Genomic DNA, 25,423 nt, shown 5'->3' with positions numbered 1-25,423 from the left:
TGCCCAACCATCTAGAATTTTTTTCTTCGACATTTTCTCATCAATTTGTTCAAACCTACTCTCACGTACTCACGAGATACAAGTTAGTTACACGAAAAAAATCCATTCATAAATTCATGAACAAAATATTACGATTTCGTGAACTGAACGATTTACGAAAATCGTGACAAAGTTCTTGAAATTGAAATAAAGCTCATATTCATGAAACTATTTGTGTTTCCAAAAAACTAGGTCGCCTTAAATATATACACGGCGTTACATATGAATGTTCGGATCGGTTACTGTTCCCTAGACATGTTTAGTTTTTGTTATGATTCTTGTTCATAATTTCAGAATACAGAACCGCCAGTAATACGATGTTCATGATTTCAGGAGCTTATTCGCGATTTTCCTGATTTCTCATCGCGTCACCGAATTACTATCGGATCATTTCAAACTGTCGGGATTTATGATCATGATTTCAGGATCTAAATCGCGAAATTAGTAATTTCTATTCACGTTACCGTCATATTTTTGTCATTAATAGAATGATTAATGCTCATGATTTCAGGATCTTCGTCACGATTTTTGACATTTTTGTCAGGAGTTGTGTGATTCATGTTAATGATTTCCGGATTTTAGTCACAATTTTCGTAATTTCCCTTCACGTTATCGTGATATTTTATTCTGTAGCTTTCTTTCGAATTTGACACGTGGAGCAATGTAATCCATGTTAATAATATCAGCAATTTTATTCTGTGAAATATATCATGATCATGATTTGTGGTGCTCAACACAGTCTTCGTTTCCTGTCCAGACATCACACTGAACCTAATCAAATGAATAGCGATGTTCGAGGTCCTAGCAGTTTTCTCATAACTACTGTTCGTACCTATTACTGGTCACTACTCCAACTTTTGTGAAAAAGTTCAAGTAAAAATTTCATTACTATATTGCGTGAAATTGAAAATAATTAAAAATATAGGGGAGACCGGGGCTAGTTGGCGGTGTTTTCAGTTTTCATTTTTTACCGCTTTGATTTTGGTAGATCTTGCAAAATAGAACACGTTACATGAAAGCGCAGACTGTTGGCAACATCTCTGAATTTTATGAAAATGATTGATACGTTGTCTTCATTTCTAGAGACAAAAATATGTGATGCGGAAAAGCCACCAACTTACCCCAGCCCCGGGGTAAGTTGGCGGTATGTGTGGGATAAGTTGGCGGGATGCCAGAAAATAAGCAATCAAATGGAAATCCGATTACATCAGTGGTCCTTATGAAATGTGGCGATTGTCTTTTCAATAAAACTGTATATAATTCGCCACTTTTTGCTATATTTCAGTCTCAATGCCCCGTCATTTTAACTTCGACGCGTACTCCATATTCAAAAGCAAATTTTCGAAGTTATTCAGGCGATTGTCCGAAAAAATTGTCCCCTGCGTTGACGAGAGACACAAGAAAAAGTTTCTCTTACTTTGGAGTGAATTTCAGAAATGAAAATATTTGATGACTATTTTTGCACTATAAATAGTACCGACGACTTGCCCCGTGTGCGTCACCGCCAACTTACCCCAGCAGCGTATTTTATGAAAAAGGATTTTAAAAATTACTTTTATGTATAGATAGGTGTAATATCCATACGGATACTGTAAGCTCTTTTCACGCACTATCGAAAAATATAATCATTCGAGGAATAGATTGAAAACCACCTTAAATAACACAAAATGTTTAAAATTATGAAAATTTACAAAGTATACTCAAAAACACAATATCGCCCACAGCTTCCACTAAACAAAATGTTTTGCAACAAAACCACATTGGATAATGCGTTTCACATTACTTGAGGTTCACAATGAGAGACAGCGCTTTATGTATATTACAAACGGAGAAAAGGGGATTCCGCCAACTTACCCCAACCGCCAACTAGCCCCGGGCTCCCCTATTCTAAATATTACAAGAACACAAAATATATCGCAAATCATGGGCTAGGAATCATGAACTAGTTCACGAATCCATGACTAATAGTTCATGATTTTATGAACTATTTGACCAGCACGAATGGCCAGACGTGACTATTGTACTAGGAATCATGAACCAGTTCACGAATACATGAACAATACTTCATGATTTCGTGAACTATTAAACGATCACTAATTGTAAGTCGTGACTATTATACTAGGATTCATGAACCAGTTCACGAATGCATGAAAAATATTTCATGATTTTGTGAACAATTTCACGAGTGCTGATATTGGATTGTGAATAATATATGTATTGGGAATCATGAACCAGTGCACGAATTCATGAATATTTCACGATTTTGTGAACTATTTCACGAGCACGGATATCGGATTATGACTAATATATTAGGACTCATGAATTAGTTCACGAGGATTGAATGGATTCATGGATAAAATTCACGAAAAAATATCCACAATGTTTTAATTTTGTGTATGAATAACATCAAAAGTAAATCTTTAGTTTTATGAATAATGTTGATAAAGTTGTGAAATAGTTCACGTTCAGAAAATCAATTTAATAGTGACAGGGCGGAAACCGTGACTGAAGTTCACAAAACCAAAACCAATATTTCCACTAATAAAAACGTTATGCTGGCGTTATTGTAGAGAGATTGAACAAAATTTAACAAAAACAAAATTATAAAACCTGATTTTTGTTCATGGTCCTGTTTTTGTAACGTAATAACGTTATTGTTCCAGAATTCATGGCACTTTATTCGCGAAGGGAAAAACTTTTTTCCGCTGAAATTTATGTTTTTGCCATAACAAATTTCCTAAAACTTTCTGACGGCGCCGGTGGTTGAGTGGTAAGCGTAACCGCCACTCATTCCAGTTGGTCTGGGTTCAATCCCAACCGAGGTCATTGCGATTTTGCTGAGGCGAAAAAATCTGTGGTCACGTCTTCCTTCGAAAAGGAAGTAAAGCCGTTGGTCTCCGGTCCACGAGTTGATGGATCGATATCTAGTCCAGATAGTGGAGTCACTTCTCTGGCGTCGGTAAAAAAGATGGAAAACCAACTTCTATAATTACTAACAAATATCTCCTCCTCCCTTCATACTTGAGGAGTGCGCAGTAGTATATGCGGCCTCTAGCAAAAGCAAGTATCGGACTCACATTCCTTCCCTTTCCTTCTGCGATCTACGTTCGGCCCTGGCCGGCGCAAGTATTGATCAATAAAACACTTTAGGATTACCAGGAGTTGCACATTGAAGGATGTTTCGCTATTCCCAAGCATATTTATCTACTGATTCCCTGTGAAACTTCAGCTAGTCCAGATCGATAAGGGAGTAGCAGCCACGGGTGGTAGTAAGCTCAAGCTCAAACTCAAACTCAATAAATTTCCTAAAACTTTCTAGTTGGCTTTTGGCTCGTAGCGCCTCCTAGAGGGCTGCGTGTCTGTTACAAATTCAACGATTCTTCGATCAAAATTTTCTTCGAGTTTCAAGCATTCGCGCAGAATGAAAATTTAAAATCGATTCGATTGAAAATGAGGAGTCAAGAGCGAAAAAAATACTGAAGTCAGAATAGTGAAGAGGGCAGAATAAGGAGTAAAGAGCGAAAAATTGGAAGTGAAACGTGTAGACTGAGAAAGGTGGATTGAAAAGTGTAAAATGAGATTTCAGGTTTGAGAATGAAGAGGAAAGAATCAATAGTGAAGGGTAAAGAGTGAACAATATGAGTGAAGATTGAAAAGTGAATAGTGAAGATTGTAGAGTGAGCAGTGAAGACCAGAGAAATCAAGACTTGTAGATAGAATTGTGAGGAATGTAGTTTCTTGCAAAATAAAAAGGGAAAAGCGAAAACCTACAAATGACAAGTGACAAATGACTAGTGCCAAGTGACAAGTGACAAGTGACAAGAGAAATGTGAAAAAAAGAAAAGTGAAAAGTTTGAAACTGTTTATGTTCAGTTTTATGTTCGGTAGAACTTGCAGTTACCATATCCCAGTTTAAAAGAAAACTGCAAAATTGATTAAATGCATCTTGCAGTGAGATTGAGACATTTCTCATATACATAACTCGTTGCCGATTCATTAGTATACTGAACACATGAAAAGTGCGAAACTCAACTAGAAAGGGGGTGAGCCCTGTTTCGAGTTCGGCATAAATAATTCCCCAAACATGGAATAATCATACAAAATATAAAAAATCAAGATGAAAATGTAAATTATAAATCTATTAAAAATAATAAAACAAATAAAATTAATAACAAACCAAAAATTTCCTCATTTTTATTAAACAATATTGAAAAAATAATTTAGAAAACAACAAAAAATGGCACAATTGTTAGTCAAACAGAGTCTCCCCGAGTATGTCATCGTAGTGGTGAAAAATGTGTAATCTATGCGCACTGCAATACACAGCTTCTACTTTTCATGGTAAATTACATAGAACACGTGCATCAGTGCATCAATAAAATGCTATGCACAATAATACCGATTGATGTCTCGGTTAGCCAAGCACAGCTGCTCTGGGTCGCCGACAAATCTGTCTGTCGACCTGTCTTTTCGCATGAGAGTCGAATGCTTGCGAGGATGCAACCATTATTTTTCCTAAAGAAAAAAAAATGGTACTAATTTGGTGCTAGTTTGGGTACATCGTCTAACTGGCAGCAAGTTGGTGTCAGTTACTGACGAGTTGAACACGAAACATTAAAATCCAACTTTTCAAAGTGTTGGCGGTAATTGTTCGGAGTTCGTTTAGCAGTACAACTCGCTAGTTGCGGTATTATCTGCTCGAAGCTGAAACACAAATTTTTATTTCATTTCCAATTGCTCTTCCTATCTTATGCTACTTACAATTTAGTATCCGAAATACCACGGACCGCTAACAGAAACTTTTCCTTCACCTCAATTAATCCAATCTGTAAATTCAACGTTTATCAATTCTGCCTTCGATTAATCAAACAAATCTACCTGTCCGATCTATACTCTACACCACGATCTTCTCTGCTTCACTTCCTATAATTCTACAAATTATATTTTTTATCTTTACGCCTTAAAACTTTTCTTCATTCGCCGTATATTTTCTATTTCATCACTCTGACACTTCACTTTGTTTTGGTCATTTCCTCGTCTACACTCTCTCTCTCACCATAACCCATTTTAGGGTAAATTCAAATGTGGGCTGACTTGCCGCACCACGCAACGGGGGGTTTCTGGGAACTTTACACTCAACATTCTCCCCCTCGTGTCGCTAGAGCTTTTGCCTCGGCGTCACCTACATCTCCAACATCTAATATAGCGAGTTTAGTCGCCGGACGTTGCAAAATTCCACTACTCGTTTGAACATCTGCACGACGAGCTGATCCGTCCTTTCCGGGGTATATCCGGACCACACGTCCCCTCAACCACCGATTCCTGACATTCTCATCCACTATCAGCACCAATTCACCTTCCTGGATTGATCTTACATCCTGGAACCACTTTGTCCGTCTGGTTATTGTAGGCAGATATTCAGTTATCCACCGACGCCAAAAATTGTCCAATGCGTGCTGGATCATATTCCAGCTCCTCCTAATTGCAGCCCTCGCGTCGACGGGATTTTTTACCGGCTGCTGAACCCCATTGGAGCTTAGCAACAAAAAATGGTTCGGAGTGAGCGACTCGGTATCAGCAGTTTCTACCGGCACGAATGTCAGGGGACGAGAATTAATCATATGTTCCGCCTCTGTCAACAACGTGATGAATGACTCTTCGTCTAATCTACGCTCCGTCGGAAGGGCTCCCAGTGCGACTTTCACCGACCTTACCATTCTTTCCCAACAACCTCCCATGTGCGGTGCCGCAGGTGGATTGAATCGCCACTGCGTATTGGCATCGGTGAACGTACTCGCTAAATCCTTGTTGACCCTTTTCAACTCTATCTTCAGCTCCCTACTCGCACCGACAAAATTGGTACCATTGTCGGAGAATATTTCCTGTGGAGCACCTCGGCGGGCGATAAAGCGACGAATGGCCTTTTTGCAAGAGTCTGTAGACAAGCTCGCTGCGACTTCCAAATGAATGGCTCTGATCGTTAAACAGGTGAAAAGGGCCACCCACCTTTTAACTACACTCCGTCCGATTTGTATTTGATATGGACCGAAGTAGTCAATTCCCACAAACGTAAACGGTCGTAAGTATGGCGTCAATCTAACGCGAGGTAATGGACCCATCTTGGGTACAGCAGGAACAGCTCTATGTACTCGACACCATGTACAATTTTTTCTAGCAAGACGTACTTGAACTCTCAACCTTGGCACGTAGAATCGCTGCTTGACTTCATTCACGATAGTTTCGTTGTTTGCATGACGGTAAATACGGTGGTACCAATCAAGAAGAAGTCTGGTCATCCGATGTTCCTTCGGCAGAATAACAGGATATTTAGCATCATAGGTTAGGCATTCTGCTTTTTCCGACCGTCCATCCACTCGGAGAATCCCGAACTCGTCCATCGCTGGCGTGGCTGTTGCGATCTTGCTGCTTTTCTCCAATGGCTTCCGATCCTCGTTTCTCACTCGTAGATTGCGCTTCAACGTAGCAACTTCGTCCGGAAACTCGTCCGATTGCGCCAACCGCCATAAACTACGCTCTGCTTTCTGCAACTCTTCTTTTGTTAATCCAGCAGTTTCCAACGGTATCTTGGAGTTCGCTCGTCGACAATTGTCCACGAACCGATGGACATACGCAACGCATCTATGCAGACGTTCCCACTTCGAGAAACGCTCAAAATCAACGATCGGTTTCAAAATTAAATGCGCTAATAAATAGGCTGGTCGTAGTTCTTCGCTGGCCTCCCCGATGTCAACAGGGTCCTTTGGCCATTCATGATTTTCGTCGTGTATATATTCAGGTGCCTTATACCACCGACTAGCGGGTTCAAAGGACGGGCCTCGTCCCCACTTCGTGGCCTCGTCAGCGACATTGAGTCGTGTTGGAACCCACCTCCATTCATCGACCTTCGACAGACTGAGTATCTCGTTAACCCTAAATGCCACGTATGGACGATATCGTCGTAGATCGGATTTAATCCATGAGCGGACGGTGGTTGAATCGGTCCAGAAATATGTACGCTTTATCTTAAACGAATGTCCTTCCTCGATGCTTTTCCTCAGTCGTGCTCCTAGAACAGCTGCAAGTAGTTCTAAACGCGGGATAGATAACGGTTGAAGGGGTGCGACCTTGGTCTTTGAAGAGACTAGAGCGCAGCGCACACGTCCTCGATCCAGCATTCTGAAATAGGCTACAGCTGCAAAAGCTTGCTCACTGGCATCAACGAATATGTGTAGCTCCAACGAATCCAAACTATTTATATCGTAGCCGGGAAAATAGCATCGAGGGATCTTTATATTCTCCATATTCCGTAAAACTGTGAGCCACTGTTCCCATCGACAGAATACCTCATCTGGGATAGTTTCGTCCCATCCGACATTTGCTCGCCATACATCCTGCACAATAACCTTTCCATGTATCACAAACGCCGCAACGAGACCCAAAGGATCGTAGATGCTCATGACAACTCGCAGTAACTCTCTTTTCGTAGGAATAACTTCGCCTTGAACTAACCGTCTGACATCGTCCCGAAGGTTCAACGTGAATGAGAAAACGTCCTCATTTGGCAACCAAACTAACCCTAGCAGTCGTTCGGAAGCTACCTCTTTATCAGCAACAAAACATTTCACTGCCGTTGGGTTGACTTCCCCGATACGTTTCAGCACAACTTCATGGTTGGAAATCCAGTTCCGTATCTGAAATCCGGCCTTTGCGTGAACTTCACTAACCTCTAGCGCTAATCCGACTGCTTCCTCTATAGTATCTAAGCTCTCCAGGTAATCATCTACGTAGTGCCTTTTCTTTATAGCATCTGCAGCCTTTGGATACGCTTTCTCGTTCTCCGTTGCGTTGAAATTTTTCACATACTGCGACTGTACCGGCGAGCACGTCGCACCAAATATCGCGACGTCTGTTACCATCGTCTCCATCGGCAGGTCAGGAGTGTTCCTCCAGAGAAAAAGCTGTGCACTGCGATCTTTCTCCCGTATCAAAATTTGGTGGAACATTTCCTTTATATCTCCGCATATCGCAACCTCTCGTTCGCGGTAGCGATACAATACGGACAACAGGGGTGTTAACAGATCCGGTCCTTTCAACAGCATCGTGTTTAATGATACGCCTTTGACTTTTGCCGCGGCGTCCCAAATCAACCTCACTTTTCCAGGCTTTTTTGGATTCAACACTATTCCGAGTGGCAAGTACCAAGTTCGGTTGGTATCGAAACTAGCCAATTCATCACTGGTTGCCTTATGCGCATATCCCTTCTGTTGGAAATCTACTATTTGTTGGCGAACATTTTCATACAACTCGGGGTTCTTCGATAGACGTTTCTCTAGACACCGCAAACGTTTCTCCGCCATTGGACGACTGTCAGGGAACTCGACATGGTCGTGTTTCCATAAAAGACCCGTTTCGAACCTCCCACTTGCTGTACGCACCGTAGTCTCCTCTAATATTTTCCGTGCTCTTTGATCCTCGATACCTTCAATAGAAGGAGCTACCGTCACACCCATACTTTCCACCGAAAAGAACTGACGGACATAATCATGGAGCTGGTCGTCTGATCGAGCGCAAATATGCATTTGGCGATGCTGAAATGACTCCGTGTCCTCTCGTAAATTTCCGTAAACCGCCCAGCCAATACGGGTTTTCGTTGCAATTGGCTCTAACGGACGGCCTTCTCGCAGCTTTAGTGTAGCCAACAGGTGTGTATTGTTCAATCCGATGAGCATTCGTGGAACGGCTGACTTGAAGCTGCTAACTGGGAGACCTCGCAGGTGGTCGTACTGTCTCTCCATCTCGCCGAACTCCAGAGTTTGTTCAGGAAGCCCGAGATTATCCACAGTGTACACTTCGGCGACGTTGAACAGCTTTTCACTCCCAGCTCCGGATATCTCCAAACTCACTCGTCGGGCTCCCGACATTTTTTTGTTGATACCACCCGTCCACTGGATACACAGAGGCTCCGTCTTCCCCTCTAGACCCAAAGAATCCGCAATCGACTGTTCCAACAACGTCACCGATGATCCATCATCTAGGAAAGCGTATGTGTGAACGTTTCCTTTCCTACCGAACAGCGTTACAGGTAGAACTCGAAAAAGCGTAGATGACGTCATTTGACGATGAATTGTCACCGTGGCATTCACGTTCGATCTACTCATCTCGGAATCAGCTGGCGATTGTTCGTAGTGGAGAAGACGGTGATGGCGCTTCTGGCACCCATTGACTCCGCAAACTTCTCCCTTGCACGGCCAACGAATGTGAGGTGTGAGGCATCGTCGGCAAAGCTTGCGATCTTTTACGATCTTCCACCTCTCATCGACGCAGAGCTTGTTGAATGTTGCGCAGTTACTAGCTAGGTGGCTCCAGCCACCGCAAGCTGGACAGGACTCCGTCCTCCTCGTAGTAGTGGGAGCTGGAGTAGTAGAAACTAATGGTGGATTCTCGTTGTCCCGATTATCATTTTCGATATCCTCATGCTGAATTCGCTCCGATGAGTGTGCATTTACGTAAGCTTTCTCCTTTCCTTTGTGCTCATCTCGCAAGGGCTTCGTTGTAGTTCCGCTCATAAGTGTCACACTGCTAGCAGCAGACGCAACTTTTGCCATATAGTCGTTGAAAATATTCAGATCTACTATCGGAATTTGCTGCTGATACAATGCCCAGTTGAACTTCACAGCTGGCGGCAGTTTTTCGATGAGCTCCTGCAGCAACACTGGGTTCGCCAGATGATTGTCTAATCCAACCGCCTTCAAATGTCCGCACAAGTTCTGCACCACCAATCCAAAACTCACCAGCATGTCCAGTCGATCGGCTTTTGGGGCAGGAGTTGCTCGAACCTTTGCGATCATATTTTGCACTATCTGTTCCGGACGTCCATACAGCATTTGGAGGGTGGATATGATTTGAGAGACTGTTGACGGGTGAAGAAGGAAGCTGCTCACTGCTTCTTTCGCACTTCCCTTGAGGCAGCGCTGAAGCCTCAACAAGTTCTCCGAATCAGAATATCCGCACGCATGTGTTGAATGTTGGTAACTACTGATGAAGAGTGGCCAATCAACTGGATCTCCTGTGAACACTGGCAATTCTTTTGAAACTACATGCCTGGCAGCTAGTTGCTGCGGTGTTGGTCCTATTGAAACTAGTTGCAATTGATTCTTTGTATAGGGGTTTGCTGTGGGGGCATACTGCGTTTGAACCGGCGCGTAAAGGGCACTGGTTTGAAAGACTTGAGGGGCAGGGGCTAGAGAGGGTGTTGAGAACGCTAAGTCGGTACGACCACCCACTGGACTTGAAACGATAGTGGTCTCATTCACTCGATTATTAGAATATGAGGGGCGATAATCTACTACAGGTGTATGGGATGCTTGATAAGTTCCAGCACTTACCGAAGCTGCCACGTCGCTGTAGATATCACCAGATATCTTCATGTGGTTGCCGTGAAGAGGTCGAAGATTTTCTCTCTGAGATTGCTGTTGTTTGGAGCAGACCGACTCTTTACTTCTCATCGCCTCGGTCACCAAATGCGATTGACTTTGGAACACTAGCGCATCTCGCGTTTCTTTCGCTTGCTCTCGTTGACGTAACACCTCCATCTGGTACATAAAATCCTGTTCCGACTTACGTAAACGTTGCAACTCGCTGTCCCAACTTGCTATTTGTTGCTGCCGTTGTAGTTCCGCTGCCGCATGATCCTGCTTCAAAATCTGCAGTTGTTGCTTGAATTCGGCTTCCTTGCGTTGCTGTTCGTGTAAATCCTGGGCCCGTTGCATTTCCAGTTGCTTCACTTGCTCCACCAATGCAAGCTCCCGCTTTCTCCTCACTTCGTTCTCTTTATTATGGTGCAGTTCCTGCAAACGCAATGCACCAGTCTCTTGCCGCCAGTGATCGTATGTTGGAACACTTTTGGCCAGTTTAGGAACCGTACCTACATTCGACGGTCCAGCACGTGCATCTTCAAGCAACGTTATAAGCGGCTGGACGCTTACCGACGGAAGTATCGGCGAGATCAGATCGTGGTACGACTTGTCCTCAATACCAACGATTCCATCTGAATCATCCTCCAGATTTTCACCAATTGTAATACTTCCCGTTGTACGTATAAGGGAGTTCATGTTACTAACGGTAGCTATGTCACCTGACAGCAGCGAATGCACACCCATCTTGCCTACTGATGCACTCTCTGCCAACGGAGTTGACGTGAATTTCACGTTGCGTGTATCGACCGGAGATACCATAGTCGGTAGAGTAGGATCCGCGGCAGCAAACTCGGTTATTTTTCTCTGACTCTCGACCCAAACTCCCACCCTACTGGTGCTCGTTCGGTTTGTACGATAGCTACCTTCGCTATGTTCATCGTTGCCATCCTGTTGGCTGCGCAGATCGTATTTTCTGGCAATGTACAGCTTCATCCGCTCCAATTTCTCCAATGTTGCCTTTTCCAACAACGCTTGCTCCTGCGCAAGCTTTTCTTGGCAAAGCTCGTCCATTAGGCGTCGTTCTTCCTCGAGACGCTCTAACTCCCGGTCGATTCGTGCTTTCCTCGCGCTTGATGAGGTTATCCGACTTGTGTCTGAGCGGATTGCCGGAACGGAGATTCGGGGTACGCATAACACACATGAAAAGGCAGCCTTATTAACACTTGTTGTGCTTACTTTAGCACATGAGAAATGATACCAATGCTCACATTCCTTACATTGGACCATATACCATTCGGCAGTGTTCGGCCGATCACAGTACGCACAGTCAAAAACCTCACCTTCAACATCGTCGACCATAGACGGTACAAAAGATGGATCATACCTTCCTTCACCTCTTTCATTGATGTCCACCTTTTCGAGGTTAGTTTTCGCGGCTTTAGCCATAGACCTTGTCTGTCGTACGTTGGACATAATTACCGTAAATTCTTCGAGTTTTCTGTTGGCGGTAATTGTTCGGAGTTCGTTTAGCAGTACAACTCGCTAGTTGCGGTATTATCTGCTCGAAGCTGAAACACAAATTTTTATTTCATTTCCAATTGCTCTTCCTATCTTATGCTACTTACAATTTAGTATCCGAAATACCACGGACCGCTAACAGAAACTTTTCCTTCACCTCAATTAATCCAATCTGTAAATTCAACGTTTATCAATTCTGCCTTCGATTAATCAAACAAATCTACCTGTCCGATCTATACTCTACACCACGATCTTCTCTGCTTCACTTCCTATAATTCTACAAATTATATTTTTTATCTTTACGCCTTAAAACTTTTCTTCATTCGCCGTATATTTTCTATTTCATCACTCTGACACTTCACTTTGTTTTGGTCATTTCCTCGTCTACACTCTCTCTCTCACCATAACCCATTTTAGGGTAAATTCAAATGTGGGCTGACTTGCCGCACCACGCAACGGGGGGTTTCTGGGAACTTTACACTCAACACAAAGATAGGTCTTGTTTCTAAATTGATTTTTTTCTTTAGGAAAAAATAAAAGTTGCGTTTGGTTCTCACAATGTGATAAAACATGGCTTACTGATTTGTCTTTACTTGTTGGAAACACTGGACACGTACTCATGTTTATCCCTTATACTCCGTTCACACTACGAATTAAAACGTGTTTTAACGCTATATTGATGACATTTTTCTTGTTGCTAATTATTATAACGTTTTATAACTCTGTAGTGTGAACATAGTATTACGGCTCTGTTAAGAATTATGAGATTGTTAGAAATTAGATCAAATCAGTAGTTTCGTTGCATTGCGAAGCCCTGTGCTATTCGTCGATTACATCCTAATGGTTATCATGTTGCATATCTAATTCATCTTGCTTGAAAGATCAATGTTCGAGAATGTGCATTATATCTTTCGAGTCCAATAAACCAATAGCATGAAACTCGTCGTTACCGGTCACTACCATCTTCACCGGGACTTAAAATAGGAAAGGAAATGTTGATGTCATACCTACCTAAAGGAAGGCCACCGACTCAGCAACGCTTTCGTTGGTATCACGGAGTTGGATTGAACGATAGTTACTGGTCAAGAATTCGATACAAGCAGGCAATGCGACCATGAAATAAATATGTTTTATGCGGTGGGTTGGTTAGTTTCCAAGTACGCGAATATTCAGAGTAATAAGATATTTAGTTAGGTTTTTCTAGTGTCTAAACTCTGAATAAGCCGCCCACCAAAAGTGATTTACTTATTCCCTAATCTACAGCAATTTAAACTCCAAACAGCCAGCCGAGGGAGTATTGCTAAAACAATGATCTAATCTGATATATGGAATTGACCCGAGGGTCACAAGATGCAAGCGAATGCTCTTCTCATAACACTGTTGGGTGTCGTAGTTTTTTAAACCAAGTTTAAACAGTGAGTTCGTGAACAAGCAAGTTAGAATGATATTTTGCAGCGATTTGGAAGACGTAAGATGTCTAGTCGATGGGGTGTTTAAAGAATCTGGAAGAAATCAAAGAGATTCAGGAAATGCGACTAGATTTGTCGGCAGTGCATGGAATATGATCATCCGGAAAACATTCGGATGAGGTCGAATCAGAAAGCCCAGACCATCGCGCATTTGATTAAGTAAATTAAAATTCATTCGAACAAGATTTAAAAGATAGATAAGATGCGGCCTTTATAATGAAAAAGAAGTATTGAACACAGCAGTAGTAGAGGAAACTACTATTTCATTGAAATATAGGCTTGCTCATTTTATGTCCCATTTTTACCTAAGGTTTTGTTAAGTATCTATCCAAACAAATTATTGAAAGTTTCAAAATGTCATTCTACTTCACTGGAAACTCCAAAGGATAAATTTGTCCCGAAAAAAATGCTGTCAATTCTGAACTTTCAAACATGAGTCAACAGTCATCACTCTACTCAGCCAAGACCATGTGCATTCCCCACGCACATTAATGCCCTGTGGATTAGTTCCCTGAGTGATTAAATAAATACAAAGCAAACATAGCAATTAGTTTTCTTCGTCCAAAACAATGTCAGCTCGATTGGCATCACCCGGCGGATACGTGTTTTCTCACAACGTCATCAAATCAACGAACATTTAAAATCATTAACGAAAAAATATGTGCAATTTTAAAAATAGTAAAATTAAAACTACTACTTTTTTGTAATAAAATAAGATCGGAGAGAGAGAAATAGTTGCATAACAAGGGTGGCCCATTTTCAAAGTTAGCACTCTTGATGAATCACCTTGAAAATTTGGTGATAAGAGACATAGACGAGAATAGCTGACCTACGCCAATAAAAAAAGCAAATTTACAGTTGTGAAAGTAGTGGAATTGGCAGGATACTCGTTCCATCGAAGAACATACATATGGATACTTCCATTGACATACTCATGATTGGTTCTCCGCGATCCGCCCTATGTCCCTTAATTACCTATTCTTAAAAACGAAGGTATACCCTAATTCAGTTACCTCTTCTATCATCTTTTTTGTTTCTTATTCTCATATCCCCACTACGAGACTGCCAAGAAATCAAATGCTGTAACCAAGGATGCAAAATGCCTACATTTTCTACGGCTGTAATATTTTTACCTACATTCTCCTTTCTCATACGACGCTGCTGTCGTTCGCTACTGCAGGACTCCCAGCGCTGTACGGCAGCCTGCGTGCAAAGCAATAACATGACAAAAAACTGCCCCTAGTACAGCCACCAGAAACGAGCGTATCAGCTTCTCTTTCCTTATTTTACACTTTTAAATATTTTTAATCTACAACAATGAATGCGGTTCATTTACGCCACGACCGGCATCAACGCTTTCGTGTGCGGCCCTCTCTCTCTCTCTCTGAATGTGCAGAGAGCAGTGTACAAAACGAGAGGGCAAACTTTGCTGCGCCACACTCTCACCGAGCAGTCGGAGTACAGCTGCAAAACAAAGATGTATTTTGCTGCTGTACGGAAACGGGTACTAGATATGGCTACCGTTCTGGTAGGGGCAGTAGTGAACAGAGATGCCAGATTGACATGTCTGCAAATACGCAGAGTTTTAATTTTAGCTGCAGATTTTTCGATGAGGCAGATATTTGCAGATTTTTTAGTTTGGTTGCAGATATTTACAGATTTTTTAGTTTTTTTTTTGCAGATATTTACAGATTTTAGAAAATAAAGGCTTTTGGTTACACTAGTTTCAAATTACAGCTTTATCTACTTTAGGTTTTTCCTCCATAAACTATTTCTCTCTACTTATCTTGGGCTTTAAATGCACTATTTTCATGTAATGTAAAGCATCATTAATAGGTCATTTTAGTCAAGAATAGTTTTCCTGACATTTTTGGTACTTCCCAGCCATTTAAAATTATTATTGCAGACATTTGGCAAAAGTATCTGGCATCTCTGGTAGTGATGCGTTGCTGTAGCGGGCTGTACGGCTTGTGCAAATGTAAATGCGCCGGAAAATATGTAGTTTACCATTTCTGGCTGACTGTAACACTATTTGCCAATAGAAGTTAATTCAGAAATATCGCTAACTCGTCGTGGCTAAATTCAACAAAAAATTTTGTTTTCTCAAGCATAACATAATCGATTTTCACAGAGTTTGGCTTAAAAAATGATGTAGTATTCTATTGCTAATGGACCTCTTTCGGATGCCAGGTGCGGTGTGATGCAAAATTTTCATATATTTTAATATTTCCAATGGCTATATCAAGCCTTGATAATGTTAGTTTGCATGAATAAGAATGACAAAGTTCACCATTATGTAAACTATGATATGTACTTTCGTGGTAAATAAAGGTAGTTTTTCAACATTTCAAATTTCAATCCGAACCTACACTGTACGTACAACCGATCAACTGCAAATCCTTGCACCTTTGATCCGTCCAACCAGTGTAGCAAATTTGCTCGTGCTAACGCTAGAACGAAGCTCGAGAACCGGTCGAACCCGCAAGTACCAGCCTTACGCCACGAGCTATTTGATTCAAATTCCATTTGTTCTCCCGCCAAGGATAGCAACTATCGGTGCATATACATACGATGGAAACTGGCTAGCAAGAATGCTGGACGGTTGGTGCGTCACATGGTGTTCTAAATGTTTGGCCAGTGTGGCTTGGTGTTTCTCATTGAGAAGTTAACAATTCAAACGGAAAATTCACCATTATGCTTATGTCATTAGTTTTCATTTCATCCAGTCGTTTCGGTTATGAACGACAATTTCCATTTCGAGAAAACACCCAACTGTTGGGTTTTATTGTGCCATTTGAGCTGAACCCTCGCTATAAACCGTCCTTTTTATTAAACTTCCTTGATAGAACCGGATCATGAAATATTTATGTTCAATCGTTTTTATTGCTGTTAGAAAACCAGATGCTGGCGAGAAACAGGCTTTGTTGGAACTAACCTTGAAACCAACCAAACGAAAAACATAAATTCATCGAACTATGAAAAAGGTTAACTATACCAGAAAAAGAAGTACACGAATAGAAAAGTATTGCACAAGTTTAAATTCCAAATTAAAAAGGACCAATTGCGCAATGAAAAAATGACTGCCCAGAAACAATCATATTAATGGAACCACTGACCACCATCAGTCAGCTATTCACTTGCAATCGTTACTCTCACTGCAGCTTGTTGTAACAACAACAAAAAGGTACGGCTGCACCGGTTTTATGCAATCCCTACGGTTCCTTCGTACCGACTAGCATGCAATGGGTTCCACTTGAACGGTTTTCATCCACTTTGGTGGCGGCGGCGGCGGTGGCTAAAAGTGTTATTTCACCAGAAGCGATTGGTAATCGGATTAACAGAGCCGTCTTAAGACCACTCCGGGCCCCTGGGCACAACTGAGCCGAGGGGCCCCTATAATTGAATAGGTATAAACTGCTGTAGAGTAGGATCATCTTTAGATTTCCACCACTATAGGTGGCATTGTGAATGACCAGGTATCGTTCAAAAATGGAAGATGATTTTGATAGATCTTAAAAAGATATCGAAAGTGGCAAAAGGCGTAACTCACTATATGCGGTTGTGGGAGTTCGAACGTAGGTGAGCTGCGTACAGTGTAATGGACTTACCAGCTGCGCTATTCCCTCCCAATATGATATAATCTGACCATCGTAGTTGTAAGACGTCGTTTGAAGCTGAGGAGTGTCTCCGTCAATAATGAGTAATAATGGAGTAAGGCGGGTTAATCGCCAACACTACAATGTCGACGATTCATTCAATAATTCAATATACCAATAAAATTCAACTTATTAATATGTAGATGACGACTACGTGATTTACAAAAGTTACATTGATTCGTACAATGTTGTTCTAAATTTTTTAGTGTTCCTGATATGATGCAGCTGGAAAAAGTCAATTACCAGCTTTACAAAAAAGCCGCAATAAACTACATTTACAGATGACAATATTGAATATTGCAGCCACTAAAATCAATCGATATTATGTCGAATCTAACTGCGAGATTCAAGGTTCATTCATTTTAGAACGATTCTTAAAAATAGTGTCTCTTCATGCACAAATTGTTGGTGAGGTAGATTTTTGATATATATTCTGACAGAAGTTTTGTGCTTTCTTTTATAGTGAACGGTTCTGAGAGGCGAAGATAGCAAACAAGTACATTATAAGTAATACATATTAACATTTTCATATTCAACGAAATTAGTATCTCAAAAACGGCGCTGCTAGTTAAGTGGCAAGTCTAGAGGTTTTATGGGAGAGTCGCCACTCTGGTGTCGGTGAAAGAGACCGAAGGAAAAAAAATTAAAGAATAACAATAATTAACCTTTCACCTTTCGAAAGTACAAATATTACCTTCATTGTTACGTAAACAAATAAACATAGCGGCACATCTAAATTACTCGAACCTATTAATATAAGCAACACAATTCATTTCAATAATTCACTACCACAACCTTTAAGAAGTCATTTATAATCAGCCTTAAACATAAATTTACAGAAATGCAACTATCTACCACCGAAGCTCATCAAAGACGAAAAGCCTGATTCTGACGGCCTAAAATATTTTTGATAAGGAGTGTCGTACAAAAATAACATTATTGGCTTTGTGGAAAATGCCTATACTGGCCGCGAAAGTATCGTGAGACCTCAAGAAATCCAGGAGTCATTTTTAGAGATTTCATGTAGATTTGTCCATTCACAATCCCTGATGTGATGAAGAAATCGAAATTTGCCACATGCACGGATCGCTTGCCAAACAAGGATTGTGTTCCGAATTTCGACATCTTCTTCCACTTTCTGTACAGCTTCCTTGTGCAAATTTTGCCACCTTGCTGGTTGCCGCTCCTGCTTGGTGCCTTTCGAATTTTCTATACGTGTTATAGAAAAGATTTCATTGTTTTTGCTTAAAGTGAACTGAAACTTGAATCGAAATGTTGGATTGACGTTTTAATTGGTCCAATACCATCCTGGTCATGCAGTACCTCGTTGCCTACCGCTACCATCACTCCGCTTCATTGTCTGATGCTCTTAAAACGTCACATGGGTTAAGGTGCAATCTGCCAATACGAGCATTATTACCCACACGCCAAAGAGTTATTAACTATTTTTTGGAACATAGCCTTCAGAATGATTTTATATTCATCCTAAGTTGGGGGCCCCTAAAAGCCCGGGGCCCCTGGCCCTAGCCCAGTGTGCCCATGCGTAAAGACGGTACTGCGGATTAAGATTACAAATTACCCTCCAAACTGTTCATGCTTGCATTCCAAAAAAAACCGGTGGCCGTACCGTGCAATGCTGACTGGTCAAGTTTTTTCGGTCGAGCTTTTGGTCATTAGCAGCTCGGCCAAAGAATCACCACCCAGTGAAGCATAAACCAGTAAGGTTTTCTCGCTCTCCCAACAAAACCATCTTCTGCCTGGTTGCACATTTTGTCCATTTTTTTGCGAAGAAGCAAACAAGCAAAGCTATAGCTCTCGCAGACAGAGTCACTCACAGTGAGAATAACCGCTCAATCGGCTCCATCCCCCCATCGACCGGTGTAAATAGCGAAACGTGCGGCGATGGGCACACCTTCTCTGACGTGTTCTGTTTTGACTGTTTGATCGTTTCCAGTCACCTGACCGATCGACGCCACTTGGCTATGGCTGGAGTCAGTAATTGTGGCTGGGAATTATTCGAGTTATATTTTAAAAGTAAACATCAACATCAGACTCTGTAGAATAGAGCTATCGGAATTGAACGCGATCCATGGTGGCCGACGATATTTACGGCACTTTATTTATTCAGATTTGACCTTTTGTCTTTACCGATCGCGCGGGGTTAATTGATCATTCCGCATAGATATGACGCCATTCAATTAAACGTTATCAAGTTGGCATGTGCGAATCACACCGTTTTAAAAATTTCAGAAGTTTTTTTATTAATCATAAGGTTCTGTGGTATGCGAACTGATATATTTTTTTCTGAAAGTAACTCGTTTTCAAAGATCAGAACTACAAAAAAAATATGATGCAGCCGTCAAACTGGAAACGTCACAAGGTTTTCGTGAAATTATCATGATCAGGATGATACTATTTTAGAAAGGCAAGCTTGTAGTCACAGGGCCCAAGTAAGCAATAAGAATTATGACGTTAACCCTAATATCGGCTTGAGTTCTGCACATAGGGCAGGCTTAAAGAGCAGATTAGCTCTATATTTGGACATAATGCAGATGTAATGCCAAAAAAGGCGAAATATTGTGCAATTACTGTGCAGAGATTTACAGCCCGTTTTCTGCATTTCTAGTGCTGTGTTATAGGACCAATGTATAAATGTCAAATTTTAATGGCACTACTATTAGAAAGTTTCACTGCCCTTATATGCAAAAGTGACGTAAGCGCCACTTTGGTAAAATTTCATTTTTGCATATTTCTTAGTTCTCCACAAAAATCCACGTCTTTCTGTGTAATTGTCTTCAAAAAATTATGCAAAATGGCCTTTTAAAACGCGAAAAAAATAACGTAGACGCCATCTTTTTACCAAAGTGACGCACCAGTGCAATATAGTATGGTAGGCGTGTTTAACAAGGTAAAACAGATTATTCTTAAACGGTTGTTTTGTTAACGAGTTTCGGCTGAGCAGTCAATAAACACAGCAAAAACAACGTATTACTTCAACGTCCAAATCTTCCCAGTCGTTAAACATACACAAACTTAAACGGTTGTATCATAAGTAATGTTGGGAGCTAGATATGCACCATTTTGTGATGTAAATGGCTAGGGTGGTATTATAATTAGGCTAGGGTGGCATTCAAATTAGCTTTTGAGTTGATTCCAGCGTCAATAGAAACATATTTTTCAACCATTTATGTTTTATAAAGTCTCCTGTGCAAGCTAGAATGCTTATTTAACCCTTTCATGCCCAATTTTTTTCTAGTGCATGTAGGGTTTCAAAACTATTTTTCCTTGAAAACGGTGGGATCAAGAAACACGAAAAGCCTATTTTCATAAAGATGGGTGCTTTCATGGCAATGCTATAAGCTGGCCAATTTTTACCTTCTTATGCTCAATACAATTTTCCTAGAATAATTACAATAGTCCAATTACGTGGAAAACGTAGCCAACGACAGTCCAAATTGATAAGTTTTATCAGTTTTCAATAATATTGCACCATAACGAAGATATATGAAAAAATCATTTTCCATCTTCAGCGTAAACTGTCCCTGGCAGCACTGCTCCATCGGAACCCAATCAGACTAATTGCAATAACTTCAGTTCTAGAGCTAATCCTTGTAACTGTTAATACTCAAATTAAAGGCAACAATCACATTAATGATCCTTACTTGTTTTTGTGAGCAAATATCGCCTCAATCAAAAGTTATAGCTGTTTAAAAACGTTGTTGTCCACAAACAACATGGGCATGAATGGGTTAAAGTGGGCATGGATTTTAGATACCACAATAATGCACGGATGTATCTTGTTGTAAACTTTTGTTCAAAACCTTGACCGCTATTGTTCTATTTCTCATCTTTTTAGTGCAGAATTGGTTCCACTTATCACATTTCTACACCAATTCAAACCAAACCACCTGAAAATGGAATTTATTCAAGCTTCATAAACCGTATGAGTTGAACAGTTCAGATATCCGACTCCGAATTTATACGAAAATTTCATGGAGTCTGCCTGACGCATTTTATGCCAGTTTCATTAATTTTTCACATTATAGCTTGAAAACTGGTATTAATATAACATGAACATTAATAAATTGTATATGTAAAGGCTCCAATTTAATTTTGAAACGATCTCAGAGAGATAGTAGATTCATAACGGGTAACCCATTCCTGTGAAAAATCACACGGGGCAGATTACCACCAGCTCCCGAATAACCGTATGCTAGGAAGACTTCAAATATGCCGACAGGATGTATTTTGATGTTCCGTGTAACAGGAATATTTACTAAAAAAACCCTGTTTTAATCCACCTAGCGTTGCAATTGTCCCTTTCTCAATCATGAACACGAGAATGTTTGCGTTGTTTATATTCATTGAAAGCTTTCAAATGCATATATTATATTTTATTATTATACATGACATGAGAAATATACAAGAAAAGAAATCATTATTCGAGTTCTAAAATTTTGCAAAACAAAAAACAGCCACGGTAATATTGAACTGAAAAACCGATTTAATCCACCTAGCAGTAAGATGAGACATTTCTTACACATTCACACACTATTGGATTAGTTTGCAGAACTCACGAGAAGTAAGCACCCAACTAGAGGTGGGATGAAAACAGTTTCTAGTCTTGCACGAATACAATCTCGAATAAACTGAATAAATTATAGAAATCAACAAAACGACCGAAATAAAAAAGTAAAGCAAAAAATGAAACAATAGGTTTTTAAATTCATAAAATGAGTAGAAAAATTAATGAACATCAAAATTATAATATACACGAATCAAATTAGATTAGGCTATTACATAAAAATTAAGATTAAATTTAAAAATAGTTATAAGATTAATAGAATAAATTAACTCATACTCACAAATTGAATGAAATAAAACGAATGACTGAACATGAAATGCATAAAATTAAAGATATGAATAAAATGAATCAAATGGATCAAATGAATCAAATAAATCAAATAAATCAAATGTATCAAACGAATCAAATGAATCAAATGAATCAAATGAATCAAATGAATCAAATGAATCAAATGAATCAAATGAATCAAATGATTCAAATGAATCAAATGAATCAAATGAATCAAATGAATCAAATGAATCAAATGAATCAAATGAATCAAATGAATCAAATGAATCAAATGAATCAAATGAATCAATTGAATCAAATGAATCAAATGAATTAAATGACTCAAATGACTCAAATGACTCAAATGAATCAAATGAATCAAATGAATCATATGAATCAAATGAATCAAATGAATCACACGAATCAAATGAATGAAATGAATCAAATGAATCAAATGAATCAAATGAATCAAATGAATCAAATGAATCAAATGAATCAAATGAATCAAATGAATCAAATGAATCAAATGAATCAAATGAATCAAATGAATCAAATGAATCAAATGAATCAAATGAATCACATGAATCAAATAAATCAAATAAATCAAATAAATCAAATAAATCAAATAAATCAAATAAATCAAATGAATTAAATGAATCAAATTGATTTAATTCATCCAGTGAATACAATGAATCAAATTAATGAAATGGATCAAATGAATAAAAAGAATGGATGAACAAAATGAATAAAGTAAAAAATAAATGAAATGCATAAATAAAACAAACGAATCAAATAAACAAAATGAGCTGAAGTGATAAAATAAATAAAAAGAAGAAAATGAGCAGAATTTAATGCATTGATTAAGACGAAAAATTGAACAATGGTAAAAGGTTATAAATTAATATAAAGAAATAAATTGAATCAAATAAATTATTTGGATGGAATGATTAAAACTGAAAAAGTAGTCAGATTATTAAAATGAAGAAACTGAACAAAATGAATAAACTGGAAAAAATGAATAAAATGCATACAATGAAAATAATGAATAAAATAAGTTAAATGAATGATATGAGTAAAATGCACAAAAAGAGTAAACTGATCAGAGTGAATCCAAAGAATGAAACGAATAAAATAAGTAAAATGAACGCAGATGAACAAAACGAATAAAAAGATGCGGAATGAAATAATTAATTAAAAAGAAATGGTCATATATTTGAAGCTAAAAATATTTTTGAATAAAAACAATGAATAAACCGGATTGTACGAATTTGAGAACCATTGCATCAGAAAGTTGTGAAATGTTTTTGAAAATCTCATCTTCTGAGAAAAGGCTAATAAATATGCAATGGACTTTCTAGAGCTTCCATCTTTTTCTGGTTTTATTCTTTTGTTTTCATGCTTTTTTACTTGACGGCTTCGTTTTAAGATTATCTGGTTTTTCTACTTTATTGTTGGACCTTAATTAGTTTTCAGGAACCTGGAACGTTCAATTTGCTTTGGAATTCGAAGTTTACTTTTTGGTCACATATTCCCGAAAAAAGATTTATGTACAGAATAGAATTTACAGATCCAGTATTTTAACGCGCAATTGAATATAGTAAAGTGAGACAAGGTCACATGTGCTTTCAAGTCCCTTGAACAGAGAACGACAGGGAGAATGCGATTCGTGAATGAGACAGGTAGATATTTCAAAGTTTTTATTTGCATTGAAGTAAATGTTGTGAAATGTCTAGGTTATGTCGATAGTACAAAAGCCGTGCATTCAGTTGATTGCAGACTGCTTTCGATTCATCCTTATAGCTTTCATATTGTTTCGTTCAAAATTCTCGTGCAGGAAATATGGATCAAAAAGTCCTATGCAGACCAATACTGTGAAAAAGAAATGGTTCAAACTACTCAGTATATCCAGATATAGACGACGATAAGTTAGAAGACACATTGTAGTTGCATCCCCCATCGAGAGTGGGTACTTTGGGAGACTTCTTTTCCTGGATCTAATTTGTGGATATTTTTGGTCTTTGATCCGTTATTTTTCATGAAAATTCGTACCAATACAACTAATGTGCAGCTGATACAACTCATGGTTCATTCGCCTGCGCCACGTTCCGTCTTCCATCTGCACGCCACCATAGATGGTACGCAAAACCTTTCGTTCGAAAACTCCAAGGGCGCGTTGGTCCTCCACGAGCATAGTCCAGGTCTCGTGGCCGTAGAGGACTACCGATCTAATCAGCGTCTTGTAGATAATCAACTTCGTGCGCCGGCGAATTTTGTTCGACCGGAGCGTCCTCCGGAGTCCAAAGTAGGCACGATTTCCCGCCAAGATCCGTCTCTGAATTTCTCTGCTGTTATCATTGTCGTCGGTTACCAGTGAACCCAAATACATGAATTCGTCGACCATCTCGATTTCCTCACCGTCAATCCGAACTCGGGTGGGAGGTTCACACTGTCGTCTTTAGAACCTCTCATGTATTTTGTCTTCGAAACGTTGGTGGCAAGTCCAATCCTTCTGGCTTCAGCTTTCAGTCTTTGAACATATATTTCATTCAAAATTCAATAGAGATACGAATAGTTTAAATATTTCACGTGGAATGTCTCTTTTGAAAATTTTCATCGTCAAACTTTCATATTACCCAGAAAAATATTTGGCTATATCAGCCAAATATTTTTCTGATATAGCCATGAATTTCCTTAATTATAGTGTAGATACAGGCTTTGAATAGAATAGAATTAAAGTTGAGTTGATGTAGCAGCAGACAAGACATAGTTTTGTTTTCTCAAACCTTCGCAATTACAATTAATAAATATTTCAGATTGGCAGAAGATCTTATCACACAACTTAGAAATGGATACAGAAATAGTTAGATAGATGCGATAGAAGAGAGACAGAGAGAGCAAAAGAGAGAGAGAGAGAGAGAGAGAGAGAGAGAGAGAGAGAGAGAGAGAGAGAGAGAGAGATGGAGGAGGGGGGGGGGGCGTGTGAGGAATGGCAAATGATGGTTAATGCAGTGACATTATTTTTATAGGTATATTATTTTGATATATTGATTCTTACATTCTTATCATAAATAATGTAAGTAGTAATTTTTGCGCCATAACCAGTATAACCTAAATCTTGCAAAAGAGATAAATTTTCGCTAGATTTTTGGGCTTCAAACATACAGTTGCTTTCGGTGACGCCACAAGTATAATTATATTAGAAATCTTTTATCTCACTACTAGGTGAATTGATTGTTGATCTGTGTATTGATATATCATCCAACATTTACCTCATGATTGAACGCAATGCCTAATCCAAGGAATAAATACTAGAACTCACTGTTTCTTTATCAACACATTATTTTGTCTTTGAAGTGAACTTATATATTGATTTTTGAGAAATAGTTAATTTATTATAAAGGTAATTCACAAAATGTTCTCAACATCGAATTCCTTGAATCACGTAGATGTGTTTTCATACCCCGATATTCAAAA

At 39.4% G+C, this 25,423-nt stretch overlaps 2 protein-coding genes across 13 annotated transcripts in view; both read right to left on the bottom strand.

The window, feature by feature from the left end:
• Nucleotides 1–25,423, bottom strand: part of LOC131684306 (TLD domain-containing protein 2) — a 688,368-nt gene that overhangs the window by 284,003 nt on the left and 378,942 nt on the right. The window lies entirely within an intron of this gene.
• Nucleotides 6,094–13,301, bottom strand: LOC131686058 (uncharacterized). The gene is made up of 3 exons (XM_058970178.1): nt 12,197–13,301; nt 6,225–12,144; nt 6,094–6,135 (listed from the first exon to the last, which is right to left on the bottom strand). The coding sequence occupies exons 2-3, from the start codon at nt 11,925–11,927 to the stop codon at nt 6,094–6,096; spliced, it is 5,745 nt and encodes a 1,914-aa protein (XP_058826161.1). The 5' UTR covers nt 11,928–12,144; nt 12,197–13,301.

This window comes from Topomyia yanbarensis, chromosome 2 (assembly GCF_030247195.1).
Source record: "Topomyia yanbarensis strain Yona2022 chromosome 2, ASM3024719v1, whole genome shotgun sequence".
In the NCBI taxonomy this organism is placed as follows: domain Eukaryota; kingdom Metazoa; phylum Arthropoda; class Insecta; order Diptera; family Culicidae; genus Topomyia; species Topomyia yanbarensis.
The sequence above is the reverse complement of the archived record's forward strand: the minus strand, read 5'-3'. Positions and strand labels throughout refer to the sequence as shown.